General features: G+C 39.2%; 1 protein-coding gene across 4 annotated transcripts in view; it reads right to left on the bottom strand.

The window, feature by feature from the left end:
• cdc14ab (cell division cycle 14Ab) overlaps positions 1–14,398 on the bottom strand; it is a 47,926-nt gene that overhangs the window by 24,902 nt on the left and 8,626 nt on the right. For all 4 annotated transcript variants that reach the window (XM_041791070.1, XM_041791068.1, XM_041791067.1 and 1 more), the window contains exons 2-5: positions 13,324–13,414; positions 13,151–13,226; positions 9,049–9,141; positions 6,698–6,777 (exon numbers count right to left, since the gene is read on the bottom strand). In XM_041791070.1, the coding sequence (XP_041647004.1) occupies positions 6,698–6,777; positions 9,049–9,141; positions 13,151–13,226; positions 13,324–13,414 (340 nt within the window). The remainder of the gene's footprint in view (positions 1–6,697; positions 6,778–9,048; positions 9,142–13,150; positions 13,227–13,323; positions 13,415–14,398) is intronic.

A 14,398-nucleotide genomic window follows, 5' to 3' on the forward strand; every position in this document is an offset into this window, starting at 1 on the left:
TTGCAATGATAAATATGAAATATAACATAAATGCATGCCAGCATGAGATTTAAAAAAAGAGTTTCTGAGCGAGATATTACAGCTTAAATACCTGTACATTAAAGGTGACAGTGGAACCAGTTAGAAAGTCACAAGTTTGCTCTTGCAATTTGTTTTGTAATTACAACAGACCACAAAGAGCTACTGTAAACTGTCTAAACCAGAGGTTCTCAACCTTTTCAGCCCACGACCCCCAAAATAAAGGTGCCAGAGACCGGAAACCCCCACCGTACCTGAAGGTGGCTAAGCACAGTCATGCACATTCAAGAATAGTCATGTGGAGACAAGGCTGTACATTAGGGGGGAAAAATGGGAGAGCTTTATGGAGCCCAGCCAAACTGGGGGCCAGGAAAATCATGGTCCATTGTAAAGTTAAGCTGTGGTGTTTTATATTTAACCCGAATAATAGCCACTCTTATCAAAGAAACAAATTTAATTCATTTGTGTAGTAACTAGCCCTCTTAAAAATGTTAGTCCTTTTGTTTAAAACAGAATTAAAGTATGTTAAAAACAGCTAAAATGGGTTAAAAGTGGCAAAAAATGCTGGGAAAGGTGGTGAAATTGGATTTTAAAAATAGCAGAAATTGGTTAGAAATGCCAAAAATGAAGAAAAAAGTGGCAAAATAGCCCTTCAAAAAATGGCAAAAATGGGCATATTAAGTGGGGAAACTGGATTTAAAAGTGGCTGAAATGGCACTTAAGTGGACAAAAATAAGTGGAAATTTGGTAAAATGGGATGAAAATTAATATAAACCAGCAATAAAGGGTTAGCTGAGGGCAAAATTGGCATATTAAATGGTGAAATGTGTCTTAAAAAGTGGTAAAAGGGGTTAAAAGTGGCAATAAGGGGTCAACAGCACCAACGATAGGCAAAGAGTGGCATGACTTGGTTTGAAAGTGTCAAAAAAAGCAGAAATAAAGTGGTGAAAAAGGTTTAAAACTGACAAAAAATGGGTTTTAAGTTGGGAAAATGTGTTAAAATTTGTAAAATTGGTGGGGAAAAGTGATTAAAATTGGTTAAAGTTTGGCTAAATTGGTGTAAAGTGGCAACAGTGTAATTCAAACATGTTCTTAATGTTTTTAAGGCATCTGGAGACCCCCTCTCAGTGTCTCGGGCCCCAACATGAGTAACCCCTGGTCTAAACGACACAAAAACACTGGCAGTTTAGACACTTTTTTCCATCAGGAAAAAGAGAAGAATAACTTAATAACACGAGTCCATTGAAAAAGGTTCAGATCGTCATGATTTAAACCAATCAGAGAGAAAGAGAAGGCTTCGTCTGAATTGCAGAAAGCTCTGGCCAGACTGTACAAAAACATGAACAAAATTTGCATGGTCATTTTTTTGTCTTAAATGAAATTCAGCGTTAGTTCATGCAGGACATGAAAGTCACACACCCAGCCGTGCTAAGCTGATGGTCAGCTGATTCCAATTATCGCCTCCCAGCTCCCACAGCCAATCACAGCTCTTTCTTTCAACACAGCGGTGCATTTAAACATGACATACTTCTCACTAATAAGGGATGCACAATAGTGGATTTTTTCCAATAACGGATATTCCGATATTTACAGATTCATTTTAACCAATACAGATATCTAAATATACTTTTCCAAAGAATCTCAGTTCTTTTGGACACACTTTGAGGTTTGAGGATGACCTACGAAACAAACTTTAGTCCTTAAATAACACTTTAAAATTTAAAGAATGAGGATGAATTTAAAAAAAAAGATCTCAACTGAAATTAGTCTGTTGTTTCAGCCTAAAACTCCCCTAATTAATCAGCATATAAGGACAAAATTTTACAGTCGATATATGCTGAAATACACAGGCAAAATATCAGATGTAAATATCAGCAGATATTTTAATATCTGCCGATACCAATGTTTGCGTTTTTAAGCGAATATCTGCCAGTACCAATACTAGACCAATAATATCATTCATCCCTATCACAAATCCCTGCTTGAATTTATACTGAAGCACCACGCCATTGCTGCTGCTGGCAAAGCTTCACCTCCTCCACCCCAGCCTCCTCTTTTATAGACTAAAGCTTCACCTCCTCCACCCCAGCCTCCTCCTTTATAGACTAAAGCTTCACCTCCTCTACCCCAGCCTCCTCCTTTATAGACTAAAGCTTCACCTCCTCCACCCCAGCCTCCTCCTTTATAGACTAAAGCTTCACCTCCTCCACCCCAGCCTCCTCCTTTATAGACTAAAGCTTCACCACCTCCACCCCAGCTTCCTCCTTTATAGCATAAAGCTTGTTGCACCCTCATATTCAGAGTCATGCTCTATGGATTAATTGCTTTTGAAATAATTTCACTGTATTCTGTAAACACTGTCATTAATGATTCCATCCATATGAGGCTTTCTTGCTATGACTCCCTGGAAAATCAAAGCATGCTGCTTGACTAACCCAGGGAGCATCTTTAGAGTTGAGTCTGCGCTGCAGATCCATTTTGCAATAACATGGTAAAATGTGAGGGTTCCTGACCGAATTGCACAAAAAGTTGGCAATATTTGCATAATCATATTTTTAACCAAATGAGAGAGCTTTATCTAAATTGCAAAAAGACATTGGCATTGTTAGGACAGTCTTTTCCCTCACATCAAGCAACAGAGAACTCCCGCTTACTTGCACAAAAACTTTGGCAATGTTCAAACAGTCATAGCTCTAGCCTAACAAGAGAGAGATCTATGTGCAAACTGCACAAAGGAGCTGGTGACAGTCTCGATATCAACCATACAGGGGAGAGATCTGCCTAAATTGCCCAAATACATTTTTGTAAGATTAATTTTTTTTGGCTTTTTGCATTTATTATGACAGCACAGCTGAATAGAGATAGAATATGTGGGAGAGAGTTGGGGGAAACATGCACTAAACCAGCGTTACTCAACCATGCTCAACCAAAGAGCTAAATTGTTGGAAAATGCCTTTGTAAGAGACACAATGTGAGCAGTGAAAAGTGGCAAAAACTGTTCGAGTGGCAATAAAAATAAATCAAATGTGGCAAATAATGGTCAAACAGTGGCAATAAAATGGCAAAAAAGGGATAAAATAGAAAAAGGTGAGTAAAAGTGTAAAAACAGGGAGAAAAAGTGGCAAAATATGTCAGAAAGTGGCAAAAATGCCTGAGAAGTTACAAAAAATGAGTTACAAGTGGCAAAAAATTGCAAAAAACAGCAAAAACATGTCAAAAAAATTGAGTGTAAAAGTGACTAAAATGGGAAAAAATGTGGGAAAAAATGGTCAAAAGGCAGCAAAGAGTGGCAAGAATGCTGAAAACAGTGGCATTTAATGGCAAAACGTGGCTTAAATGGCCGACAAGTGTCAAAAAAGAAAAAAAAAATACAAAAAGCAGGATAAAAGAGGCAAAAAAATGGTGGCAAAAATGGGATAGGAGCAGTAAAAATGAATTAAAAGTGGCAAAAAATAAAAATAAAAATTGATGCAAAAAATGCAAATAAGAGCAATGGAAATACAGAGAAAAAAACAAAGTTTAAAAATTAAAGCCAACAGTATTAATGTGGGGATTCAAACTGATTAATGTGACTCTTAATGGATCATTTCTGAGGTCACAGTTTCCTTTTATAAAGGTTTTCCGGGGAATAATATTTCAAATTAAGACATAAAAGAGCCATAAATCATCACAATAGAGCCACATGTGGCTCAAGAGCCACGCGTAAGTACCGTGCTGAGACCAGGAATCAATCCTATGACGGGTGCATAGAGGACTACAGCCTCTGCACATGGGTGCCCGCTCCAACAACTGAGCCACGCTAGTGCCAGGACGGATGTATTTTTAACTGAAAGAGAGAAATGTGTCTGAATTGCACATAAACATTAGCAATGTTTATGAACTTTAGACGATATGAAAGTGTCTGCAGTTTGTGATGATCCATACTTGAAAACATTCAGTATCTAAAATGATCTTGGTAGAGAACATTTCTACAACCAGAGAAGAGAATGGATTCTTCCTCTCTGCTTCTAAACAGCAGCGTTACAGGAAACTGCTCTGTGTGGGGGGAGCAGAAGGTTCAGGTCCAGCTCAGATTATCACACCTAAAGATAACACTATCAGAGAGATAACTAGAACTACCACCTGGTGGTTAAACGCCTGCGCGAGGTTTTCAGCCAGTGAAAGTACAGTGATAGGTCAAGAAGAAGAGCTGGGGTGGTTTCTGTGCTGGTGTGATTGGTTGAAATCTTAAATGCAAGAAATCAAGTCAAGCTTCCAGACGCCCCTAACTGCTGCTTTTTTGCACCATGTGTCGGTTGAAAACCCTGTTTTATTAATAATATAAATGCTTCCAAATAAAATGAAATAAATGATTATTCCTTATTTAGCCTTAACATTTCAAACAGATTATCCTGTGGTCAATAAGCGTATTACTGTGAGTGGCTGGTTCCGACTGGAAATAGTCTTCTTACTGAGCATTAGACCTGTCATCCTTTCCCCCAACATCAATAGGAAGTATACTGGTAAGAAAGGTATCATATGTTCAAAACACCTAATGTTTAGTTCCAGTCAACATCTTAGATATTACCTGAATTATCTCAAAGTTTAAGATTCGGGTCTCATGATAACATCTCTGGAAACACCTGCTGAGGAGGAACATCACCAGTGTTCGTCTTTAAATAACCTCAGCACAAACAGAAAACTTCCCTTTTTCTCTTTATGGTGAATAGCTGTCTGTCAGAGGGTCAGTGAACGCCTTGCTGTTGTGTCACAGAGTGGGCGTGGCCTCCTCATGTTTAATCTAGCAGCGGCCCTCCGAGAGCTCAGAGCAGCTCTCCTTACAGGCGCTCACACACTGCTGTTACATAACCAGAGAGAGACAACAAGCAGCCCTTTATCCTCCAAAACACACACACACACACACACACACACACACACCCACACACACACGCACACAGAGCCTGTGTTCTCTCTAGTGTGTGTTGGTTTCAGTGTTTCAGCTCTGAACAGCTGATCAGGATCTAATGTTATGTCAGACTACATCTTTACATCAACATAAAGGCTTTACTGTGCTGTAATGTCCTCTGGTGTTTCACATAGATGTTTCATGTTTTTACTCCCAACTCTCATAATTCTTCATTACCAGACCAAACACTGACACAAAGTTTCATTATGGCCCATTTCAAACATGCATTTGTGGAAATTTCTTGAAAATTTCAGGCAGACTGCCCCTAAAATCCTCCTGATCTGGTTGTTTACACAAAATCTTACAGCTGGGGGCTATTCCTGTTGGACAGGATCCTAGGGGGCGCTCAGGAGGACAGACATGACGTAGAGAGCATGACAGAGAAAAAGAGTCTACTTTACAACTCTTCCAACATCAGTCTTCACCTGAACATCCATGCTCCGTGCAGCTAAACAGAGTAACGGTACCGGCTGAAGAGAGAATAAGAACACACTGGAAAATATGCTGCAGCAGTTGCCCAGAGATGGTGCCAATCAAAAGCCTATAATTAATGTTCCCATCCCCTCCTGCAGGCTTGTGGTCAATCCTCCTGATTATATCCTGCTGCATTCCCACCATGGTTATAACAGTTCTGGATTTTTCATTACATTTCCCTTGTGTTTAGTTTTCACTTTTGTTTTCAGTTTCAGTTTAGCTTTACTAAGTTTTTACTGATGATTTGTGAGTTTAGTTTGGTTTTTAGCTTGCAAAAATGCTTCGCTTTAGTGCAGTTTTAATTATTCTAGTGTGGGTTTTAGTTTTTTGGCTATATAGGAAAGTGGTTCTCAAGCTTGGGGGCGGGACCCCTGTTAGGGTCGCGAGACACTGGGAGGGGGGTCTCCAGATGCCCTAAAAAGACTAAGAATATTTTTTAAATTACACTGTTTTGTCACATTTTTTTGTCACTTAAAACCTATTTTTGTCAGTTTTAAACTCTTTCCACCACTTTTTTTCTGCCTGTTTTGCCACTTCTGAACCAATTTTTGCCACTTAAGCTTAATGTTGCCTTCGTTGACCCATTACTGCCATTATTAAACCCTTTTTACACCCAATGTTTTTCCATTTTAACCACATTTTACCATTTGATACGGCCAATTTTGGTAGTTTAACCAATTCTGTCAATATCTGCCTATGTGTTCTTCCCCATTTAACCCTTTTTTGCCATTTTATATCAATTTTCCATCCCATTTAACCAAATTTCCACCCATTTTTGCCCATTTAAAACCATTTCAGCCACTTTTTAGCTCCATTTTTGCCACTTTAACCCATTTTTGCCTTTTTATTGCTACTTCTAACCCATTTCTGCTACTTTAAAAATCCATTTCACCACTTTTCTTGCCATTATTACCCTATTTTAGCCATTTTTAACCTATTCTAATTAATTTTTTTTACTGGTAGGCTTTCACAACATTGCAGACCTGCTGTAAAAAGCTGCAAATCTTAAATCGTCTTGCAGCAAATCTTTGGTCTAAAAGGACTTTGCACACTTGTCCTGCACTCACAGAGTTGGCTCCTGATCTGTATAAATAAGCAGCACAGACTACTGCTGAGTTTGTGAAGGAAGTTTTATAGTCAGGACTTAGTCCATACATCTGTCAGAGTGACTAAACAAAGAAAGAGAACACAGACACCCTCAGGCAGTCAGACTACAACAGGAGCAGACAGTACAGCAGTACTACAGTACAGGAGTTTTACCTGAAGGGCAGGTAGGAGGCGTTGGATCCAGATATCAGAGCTCTATAAGCTTCTTCTGGAGTTTTCTTCAGGTAAATCACCTGAAACACAGACAGTCCAACATCAGGTACATCAGTGATGGGAGCAGACATGCTAACATCCCCTTCTGTGCTAGCTAGGCTAATAAGATTTGGATATATTGCTTTTCAAACACGATAAGGGTTCTCTGATATCACGATTGTTAACTCTGATGTGATTCAAGTAAAAATCTAATAATATTAAACCTGTATGACACCACAGCAATAGAAATAAATCCAACACAATAAGTCAGTGAATGAGTGTTTGGTACATTATTTCTTTGTTGAACAATGCTTCTTGTCTATCAATCTTCTACTGTGGAAAGCCTGTTTATTTCCCTTTTAAATGGAGCCATATTGGTAAGGAAGATGCATTTGTGGGATGAGCAGCAGAGCTGAGTATGTGGGCTGCGCCCATGAAAAATGTTCCTCATCTTCTCTGCTAATTCTAAAAAGCTTATTCTGCTGTTGCTGTTGCCTCTTGTTTTGAGCTTCTGGCACTGCCAGGTGCTGATGATCAGGTGTCTGATTGGCTCCTGATTGTAATCTGGATAGGGGCTGTGCAATAGGGAAACTTTAAGATGGTGTTCTGCAAAACTAAGATGCAGCATCATTTGGAGCGAGCACTAGCACCATCTCCAAACTGAAGGCCAGGTTCCGACGGCTCTCTGCTCAGACAATCCAGAACAGACTGAACACAGCCAATCTCTGGTTTCATAGGGCTGCCATGACTGCCCTTCACCATCAGGCCAGTTTGGTGTTGGCAACACATGCACTGGAACCTGAACATGCGGAGGAACGTTATGTTCAGCGATGAGTCCAGATTCTGCCTACGGCAGTTGGGTCATAGGGTCAAAGTGTGGAGAAGACGTTGAGAATGCTATGCTGACTGCTGCACTGATAGGGTAACATCTTTTGGCGAAGGCAGTGTGTTGGTGTTGGGCGGTATCTCCCTCACTGGAAAAACTAGGCTTCTCGTCATTGGAGGCAATCTCAGTGGAGAGATATTGAGAAGAGATTCTGCAACCAGTGACAATCCCATATCTCCTCACTCTGGGACTGAACACTATCCTCCAAGATGACGTAGCTGGCCCCCAGAAAGCGGCGTTTATCAGAGACTACCTGTAGAATTTGGGAGTGGAGAGGATGGAATGTCCTGCCAGCAGTCCTGACCTTAACCCCATTGAACACTTGTGGGATCAGCTTGGGCGTGCTGTTCATGCCAGAGTGACCAACACAGCCACGTTGGCTGACTGGTGACAAATGCTGGTTGAAGAATGGAATGCCATCCCACAGCAGTGTGGGACCAGGCTGGTGAGGAAGACGAGCCAGGCTGTTGTGGCTGTGTATGGTTCTTCCACACGCTACTGAGGCTCCTGTTCGTTAATAAATTGTTAAATTGCCAATATGTCTTGTTTTTCAGACCTCAATCATCCAATCCACCAAACAAGAGTCAATGGTAGAATCAGCCGTTTAGCAGAGAAGATTTGGAACATTTTTCATGGACCAGCCCACAAACTCAGCTCTGCTGCTCATCCCACAAATGCATCTTCCTTACCAATGTGGCACCATTTACAAGGGAAATAAAGAGGCTTTCTAACGGTAGAAGAGTTATTGGCAAGAAGCATGAATTTATCAACTTTTCACGCTAGGTTTGTAAGTCCAAGACATCAAATGTTGGATTTTTCTTGTTTTTAATGGACAAAAATTGCAGGTAAACTCCTGCACACAGTCTAAATTGCAAAAGATACTGGCAGCATGGTGATGCTAGAAAGTAGGGAGGGTTTCGTAATATGCTGGCTGTCCTCCTAACAAAACAACTGCCTGCTGTGTAGTACTGGGAAGGTATCAGGAGTGTCAACTTCAACTGGGATTTAAGCTTCCTACAAAGATTAAAGGAGAACGATGTAGCATGGAATGTTGTGTTTGTTTTGTCTATAGGTTTTGATGTGTGGTTAATGTTTCCATGTTTTTTTGTTGGTTTGGCTATAAGAATTCATCACCACTACTTAAAAAACCTTGTTTTTATTAATAGATTACTTTTATTTTTTTCTTATTATAATATATTACTTTTTTTAAACACATTTTATTTTCATTTATTGCTTGTTTTTCAAAGTGTTTCCGATGTTCAAGTGTTGCCATTGTTTGTATTAGATACATTTATGTGATGCTCAACATAACTCTGACTATTACTTCTGCCATATCTGAGCAGCCCAGTCCTGTCCTGGATGTTTTTTCTTTACCTTTATATAAACAGATATAAATTATTTTTTAAAAAGTGCAATAAAGACTCACAGCATAGCCTCCGATTAGCACAGCAGCGTTGGATCTCTTCCTCTGGTCGAAGCTGGTGTAGTGAACAATCCTCTTCCTGGTCAGCGTGAATGACTGCATGGGAAAGGAGAGGAAAGGTCTCATGATTGCAGGGAGAAAAACACCACAATCAGTGTGTCCTATTAATAATAAACTGATCAGTTATTTGATCAATAACTGACATTAAGATAACTGTTTTAGCATCAGTCAGACTTCTGAAATACAGAGAGATGACAGGAGGCTGCAGACTGTCACGCTCTGCTGTTACACTGTCAGCAAGTCTGTGTGAGTCGATGTAAAGAGTTGCTGCTGTGGTGTGAAGTGATCCATTATTAGAACATGACTACACTGTAAGGAGTGTCTTCATGCTGGCCAGGTGGGATCACCTGCAGGAGGAAAGTCTCCAGATCAACAGGAGAGACAACAACAGGAGAAAGGTGTACCATGAAGTGGGCTCAACATAGCCAGGTTTTATATGAGTAAGCTGGCTCAACAAAGCTTGAAGTTATAGTGAGAGAAAGATGGTTATCTGTGAGTGCGCTCACATAGAGAGGGTGTTTAGCATGTCATTTCATGCTTTTCTCCTCTTAAAGACAAACAACCAGCAGCCGCCTGCTTCTGTCAGACTTAAATAATGAGAGGCGATGATGAATAAGCCTACACAGAATTAACCAGGGTGTAAAAAACACCACTGCAGCTGCAGTGAAGGAGGAAGATGCAGAAAATCACTGTATCAGTTCTTTACATCTGTTAATAAGAGTGTTTTACCATCCAATGAACTACTGATGTACCGCACTTTGACTTCAACAACAGCAAACATGATTTTATATGAAGTAAAGCTGCACAACTTGGTTATAATGTGTGACTGTCATTATACTGGATAATATTGACATTTCTACCATGATATCCTACATGAACGGCATCATGAGTTTACTTATTTGGTTGTCAAGGAAAATCCAGAGAATAATTATAGTTTCTAAGTTTTATTTTCCTTTTTTAACTTTTTATTAAGTAGCATTAAAAATACAAAACCTGAACTCATTACAGCACAGATGCCAAAATAACTTAATATTTAAAAAAGAAAGTTTTTCTTTCTTTAAATAAAAGTAGGTCTATATATTAGAATAGTGGTGTGAATGTTAACTTAAAAGCCTTTCTGCGGGTATTTTTTTTGTTTTGAAGCAAACACAAGATACTTCTGCTCTGCAGAAAGGATCCACTTCAGTGTAGAAGTCCCTGAATGCAGTTAAATCCTCACTATTCACCTCCGCATGCCAAGTGTGCCAACAGATTGGCAGCAAGAAGTCAACTCTCCCCCAGGGTTGTCAAGTGGGAACCCCCTTAGTCCCAGAACACCTCCAGAGGGCTGAACAGTGACCAGCATCCCAGAGCTTTCCCCCTCCATGCCAACAAGGCAACATATCTTTCTTAGCTAACCTACAACATGGCTGACCAGCATTACTACCTTCAACAGGCCCAGGCTCAGCAAGAGGGTCAGAGAAGCAGAGCTAGAATGAGGTGCCCTCATGGGGGCTGGCACCCATCCCCACAGGACTAGGGTGACACTCCCCTTCTACCAACCAAGGTTGTCATAGTTGACTAACACTATCTAAATCACTAAAACTGAAATTCAAAAACTATTTCAGTTAACTGAAACTAAATGAAACTAAGCTTTACCAAAAAAATGAAAACTAACTAAACTAAACGCTATACTACTGCATAGTGCGACGGAGTATTAGGGCCACACGAGAAGAGAATTTTTTTTTTTTTTTTTTGACATTACGAGAATAAAGTCGTAATATTACAAGAAAAAAGTCGTAATATTACGAGAATAAAATATTGCAAGGGGCGTCGCCTCCATTAAAATGAGCAATGTTGAGCATCTTGTGAAGCTATACTTTAGTATCGGAGTATCGAAGGAATTACTTCATCTTGTGGCACATCAGCATCACATTATTATCAGAATCAGGACAATACTCCATCGTAGATCCGAGGCGCCGCGGCAGACTGTCTTTCTTGTAATATTTTATTCTCATTATATTACAACTTTTTCTCATAATATTACGACTTTTTTTCTCGTAATATTACAACTTAATTCACGTAATATTACGACTTTTTTCTTGTAATATTACAACTTTATTCTTGTAATATTACAAGTTTTTTCCTCGTAATATTACAACTTTATTCTCGTAATATTACAACTTTATTCTCGTAATGTCAACAAAAAAAATTTTTTTTTATTCTTTTATTTTTCTCTTCATGTGACCCTAATACTCCGTCATAGTAAAGTGCGCTTACAAAACTAACTAAAATAAAATAAAAATGGAGACAATTATTCTTAGTCTTTGACACAACCATACTGACTGACACCTACAAACGAGTCTGGAGAGTGTAAAATTGCCTGATCTGATTGGTTAAGACTTCACACAGTGGTAGTTTTATGTCCGGAGTTGTATTCAAACATCATCATTAAGTAAATAAAATGAAAAGTGAAGAGTAGCCTGTTCAAATATGTAAAAAAAAAAAAAAAAAAAAAGTATGACACTCACTCAGCCCTGACATCTATCTGTAAAAAAACTAAAACTAATAAAAACTAAATTAAAACGAAGAATTTTTCATAAATAAAAACACTAAACTAACAAACCAGCAGTCAAAACTAATAAAAACTAAACTGAAAATTGAACACATAAAGTTAAAACGAAATAAAAATAGAAACTAATAAAAAAATCCAGAACTATTATAACCTTGCTTCCTACCCTAGCACGACTCTAACTACAACAAGACTAACATTCCTATCATCAACATGACTCATGAAGCTGCACCTTTCAAGTACTACTAAACACAAAAGTAGTTGCATGCTTTTGTGTGATTATGTAATTGCACAGCCTGACATCGTGATTGGGATAAGGTTCATTGTGCAGCCCTAATATTAAGAAACCATAATGAACTCTTACAGTCTTTGACTTCGTGAAAATATGTGGAAATAAGAAGTTTAGGCCAAATCAGAGCCAGATTAATTTACTCAATTTCGTATGCATTTAAGACCTATCACTTTTATAGGCTTATAAGTTGTATTTCTGCTGTTGAACACAATTTTCTGGATATTAAGATCAAACATAAAGACATAGTTTCCTTCAGATGCTGTCCTCATCTTGTGATGACCAGCCGGAATTAGAAATGTGAATTTGACATGGAACAAACATGTTCCAACAGAAGAGAGGGGTATATCAGGGTTATGATGAGATGATAACACCTCGTGCTACTGTAACTGCACTCACTCTACACTCTTCAGATGGAGATCTCTAATGTCTGTGGAGAAACTTCCCAGGTAATAATTTTAACAGTTACAGGGGATTTTAAGCCGTGACTCTGAATGAAACTTTTTCCTGTCCAGGTAATGGGTTTGGAGGAGGATATCATGGTGGTCTAGCCAGGCTAAAGGAATATCAGCTGGAAGTTTTTGTGCAGTTTGTCTGTCAATCAGCGGAGGACGGGGGGATAATAGAGGCGTTGGAGGGAAAATTAAAGCTCAAGCGTGAAAATCTCCACTGTTTGTGTTCACAGCAGCTCTGACAGGTAAATTCATGAAATACTCAGTTTTTTCCAAGTGTGAATGAGGTGTCTGACTGAGAGAACAGGAAGCTTCCTGAGTACAGAGCTGCAGGGCAGGTTTACCTGAGCAGGTGACATCGACCAGCTGACTCTGAGCTACAATATGTTCCACCAATCACAGACCACTGTGTTTATTTACACGTGTTTGTTTGTTGTGTTGTAGACAGACAGCCTGCAGGAGATAAGCATGCTGGGAGAGTTCCCATCATGCTTTGTGTCTCAGGTGTTCACACCAGGACAGGTAAAGACTCTGCAGTGACACGTGCAGTATCTGAGCTGGAGCTGATTGTAGGGAGTGAATCAAGACCAGACCGTCCGGTCAGGCCGTCACCATGACGAATGACAACAGTCCATCAGAGGAATGTCATTGCCACGGCAACGGGAAACAAACAAAACAATAAAAAAGATGTTTAATGAGGAGAGAGGAAGAAAATCTGATGAGTGGTGCACAGGTATGTTAGCAGACACTCACCTTGAGCTTCTTGTTGAGTTTGCAGCAGTATCTGTACAGCATGGCGATGTTAAGAGGACCAAAGTCTGCATAAAAGCTGACACAAATACAAACTGTGAGATTTCAACTCAACAGCCAATCAGCTGTCTCTTTATATGTGCGGCTTTCAGGCCCAGTTTCTGAGCTGGACTTACTTCTCATACAGGAACTCATCATCGGTGCAGAAGTAGTGTGTGTTGGCGGTGCTTTTGGGTTTGCTGCGTAACGTGGCGAAGTACAGGCGGTCTGTGAAGGAGAGACAAATATGAGTGACACAAAAGACTCACACCATCTCTGAATGCTGGAAGGGCAGGGTAGGAAACAAACAGACTCAGATCAAGAGCAGATGGGGCTGGTAGTAGGGATGGGCTGATTTACCAGTTTAACATCCATCACCCTGTTGACAGACATCAGCCAGCATCAAATAAAGCCATTGTTGTGCACATTATTGGATTTTTTTCCCCATTTCTGATACCCTGATATTTCCAAATTTATTGTTGTCAATATGAATACCAGTACATGGTTCTACCTCAAAGTCCCCCAAACTTGATGCCTTTCTTGATGGGAGAGAAATATTTTGCCAAATATTCAGTTAATTATTTCTCTAAAAATTAAGATTTCTCAAGTTAGAACTAGCACAAATCAAAGCACAATCCTACAGCCTGTAGATGACGAGTATTGTTTCTATTATGTGTTTGCATCAAGATAAGACTTTATTGATCCCCAGAGGGGAAATTCTGGCATTGCAGCAACACAACCGGTAGTAAAAATACAATAGAATTGAACAAATAACTAAACAAAACTTAAAATTAAATTAAATAAGGGACAGTACGTATATACAATTCACATTCCTTTTCAGGGATAGTAAACAAAGTGACGTGTTTGTGTAAGTGAAATGGTACACTTGTTGGCAGCACGTTATTACAGAGAAGTGTTATGCCATGAACATGAGGTAGTGCAAAGAGGTCAAGTAGAATGGTATGTTACATGTGCATGTGCAGTATTGGGCAAGATTACAAGTAATACAGGATAAACAGATAACAGTGCAGTTGGTATTGTAAAGTGAATATCAATATCAAGTTAAGGTGCAGATAAATAATATATTATAAAATAGTACAGTATAGCATAGTTTAACATTATGTGGAATATAAAATAATATTCAATAATATGATAATAACATATAATAAGACATATATGCAACAATCCTGGCATGGTGGATATGAACAGTAA

This window comes from Cheilinus undulatus, linkage group 7 (genome assembly GCF_018320785.1).
Source record: "Cheilinus undulatus linkage group 7, ASM1832078v1, whole genome shotgun sequence".
In the NCBI taxonomy this organism is placed as follows: Eukaryota; Metazoa; Chordata; class Actinopteri; order Labriformes; family Labridae; genus Cheilinus; species Cheilinus undulatus.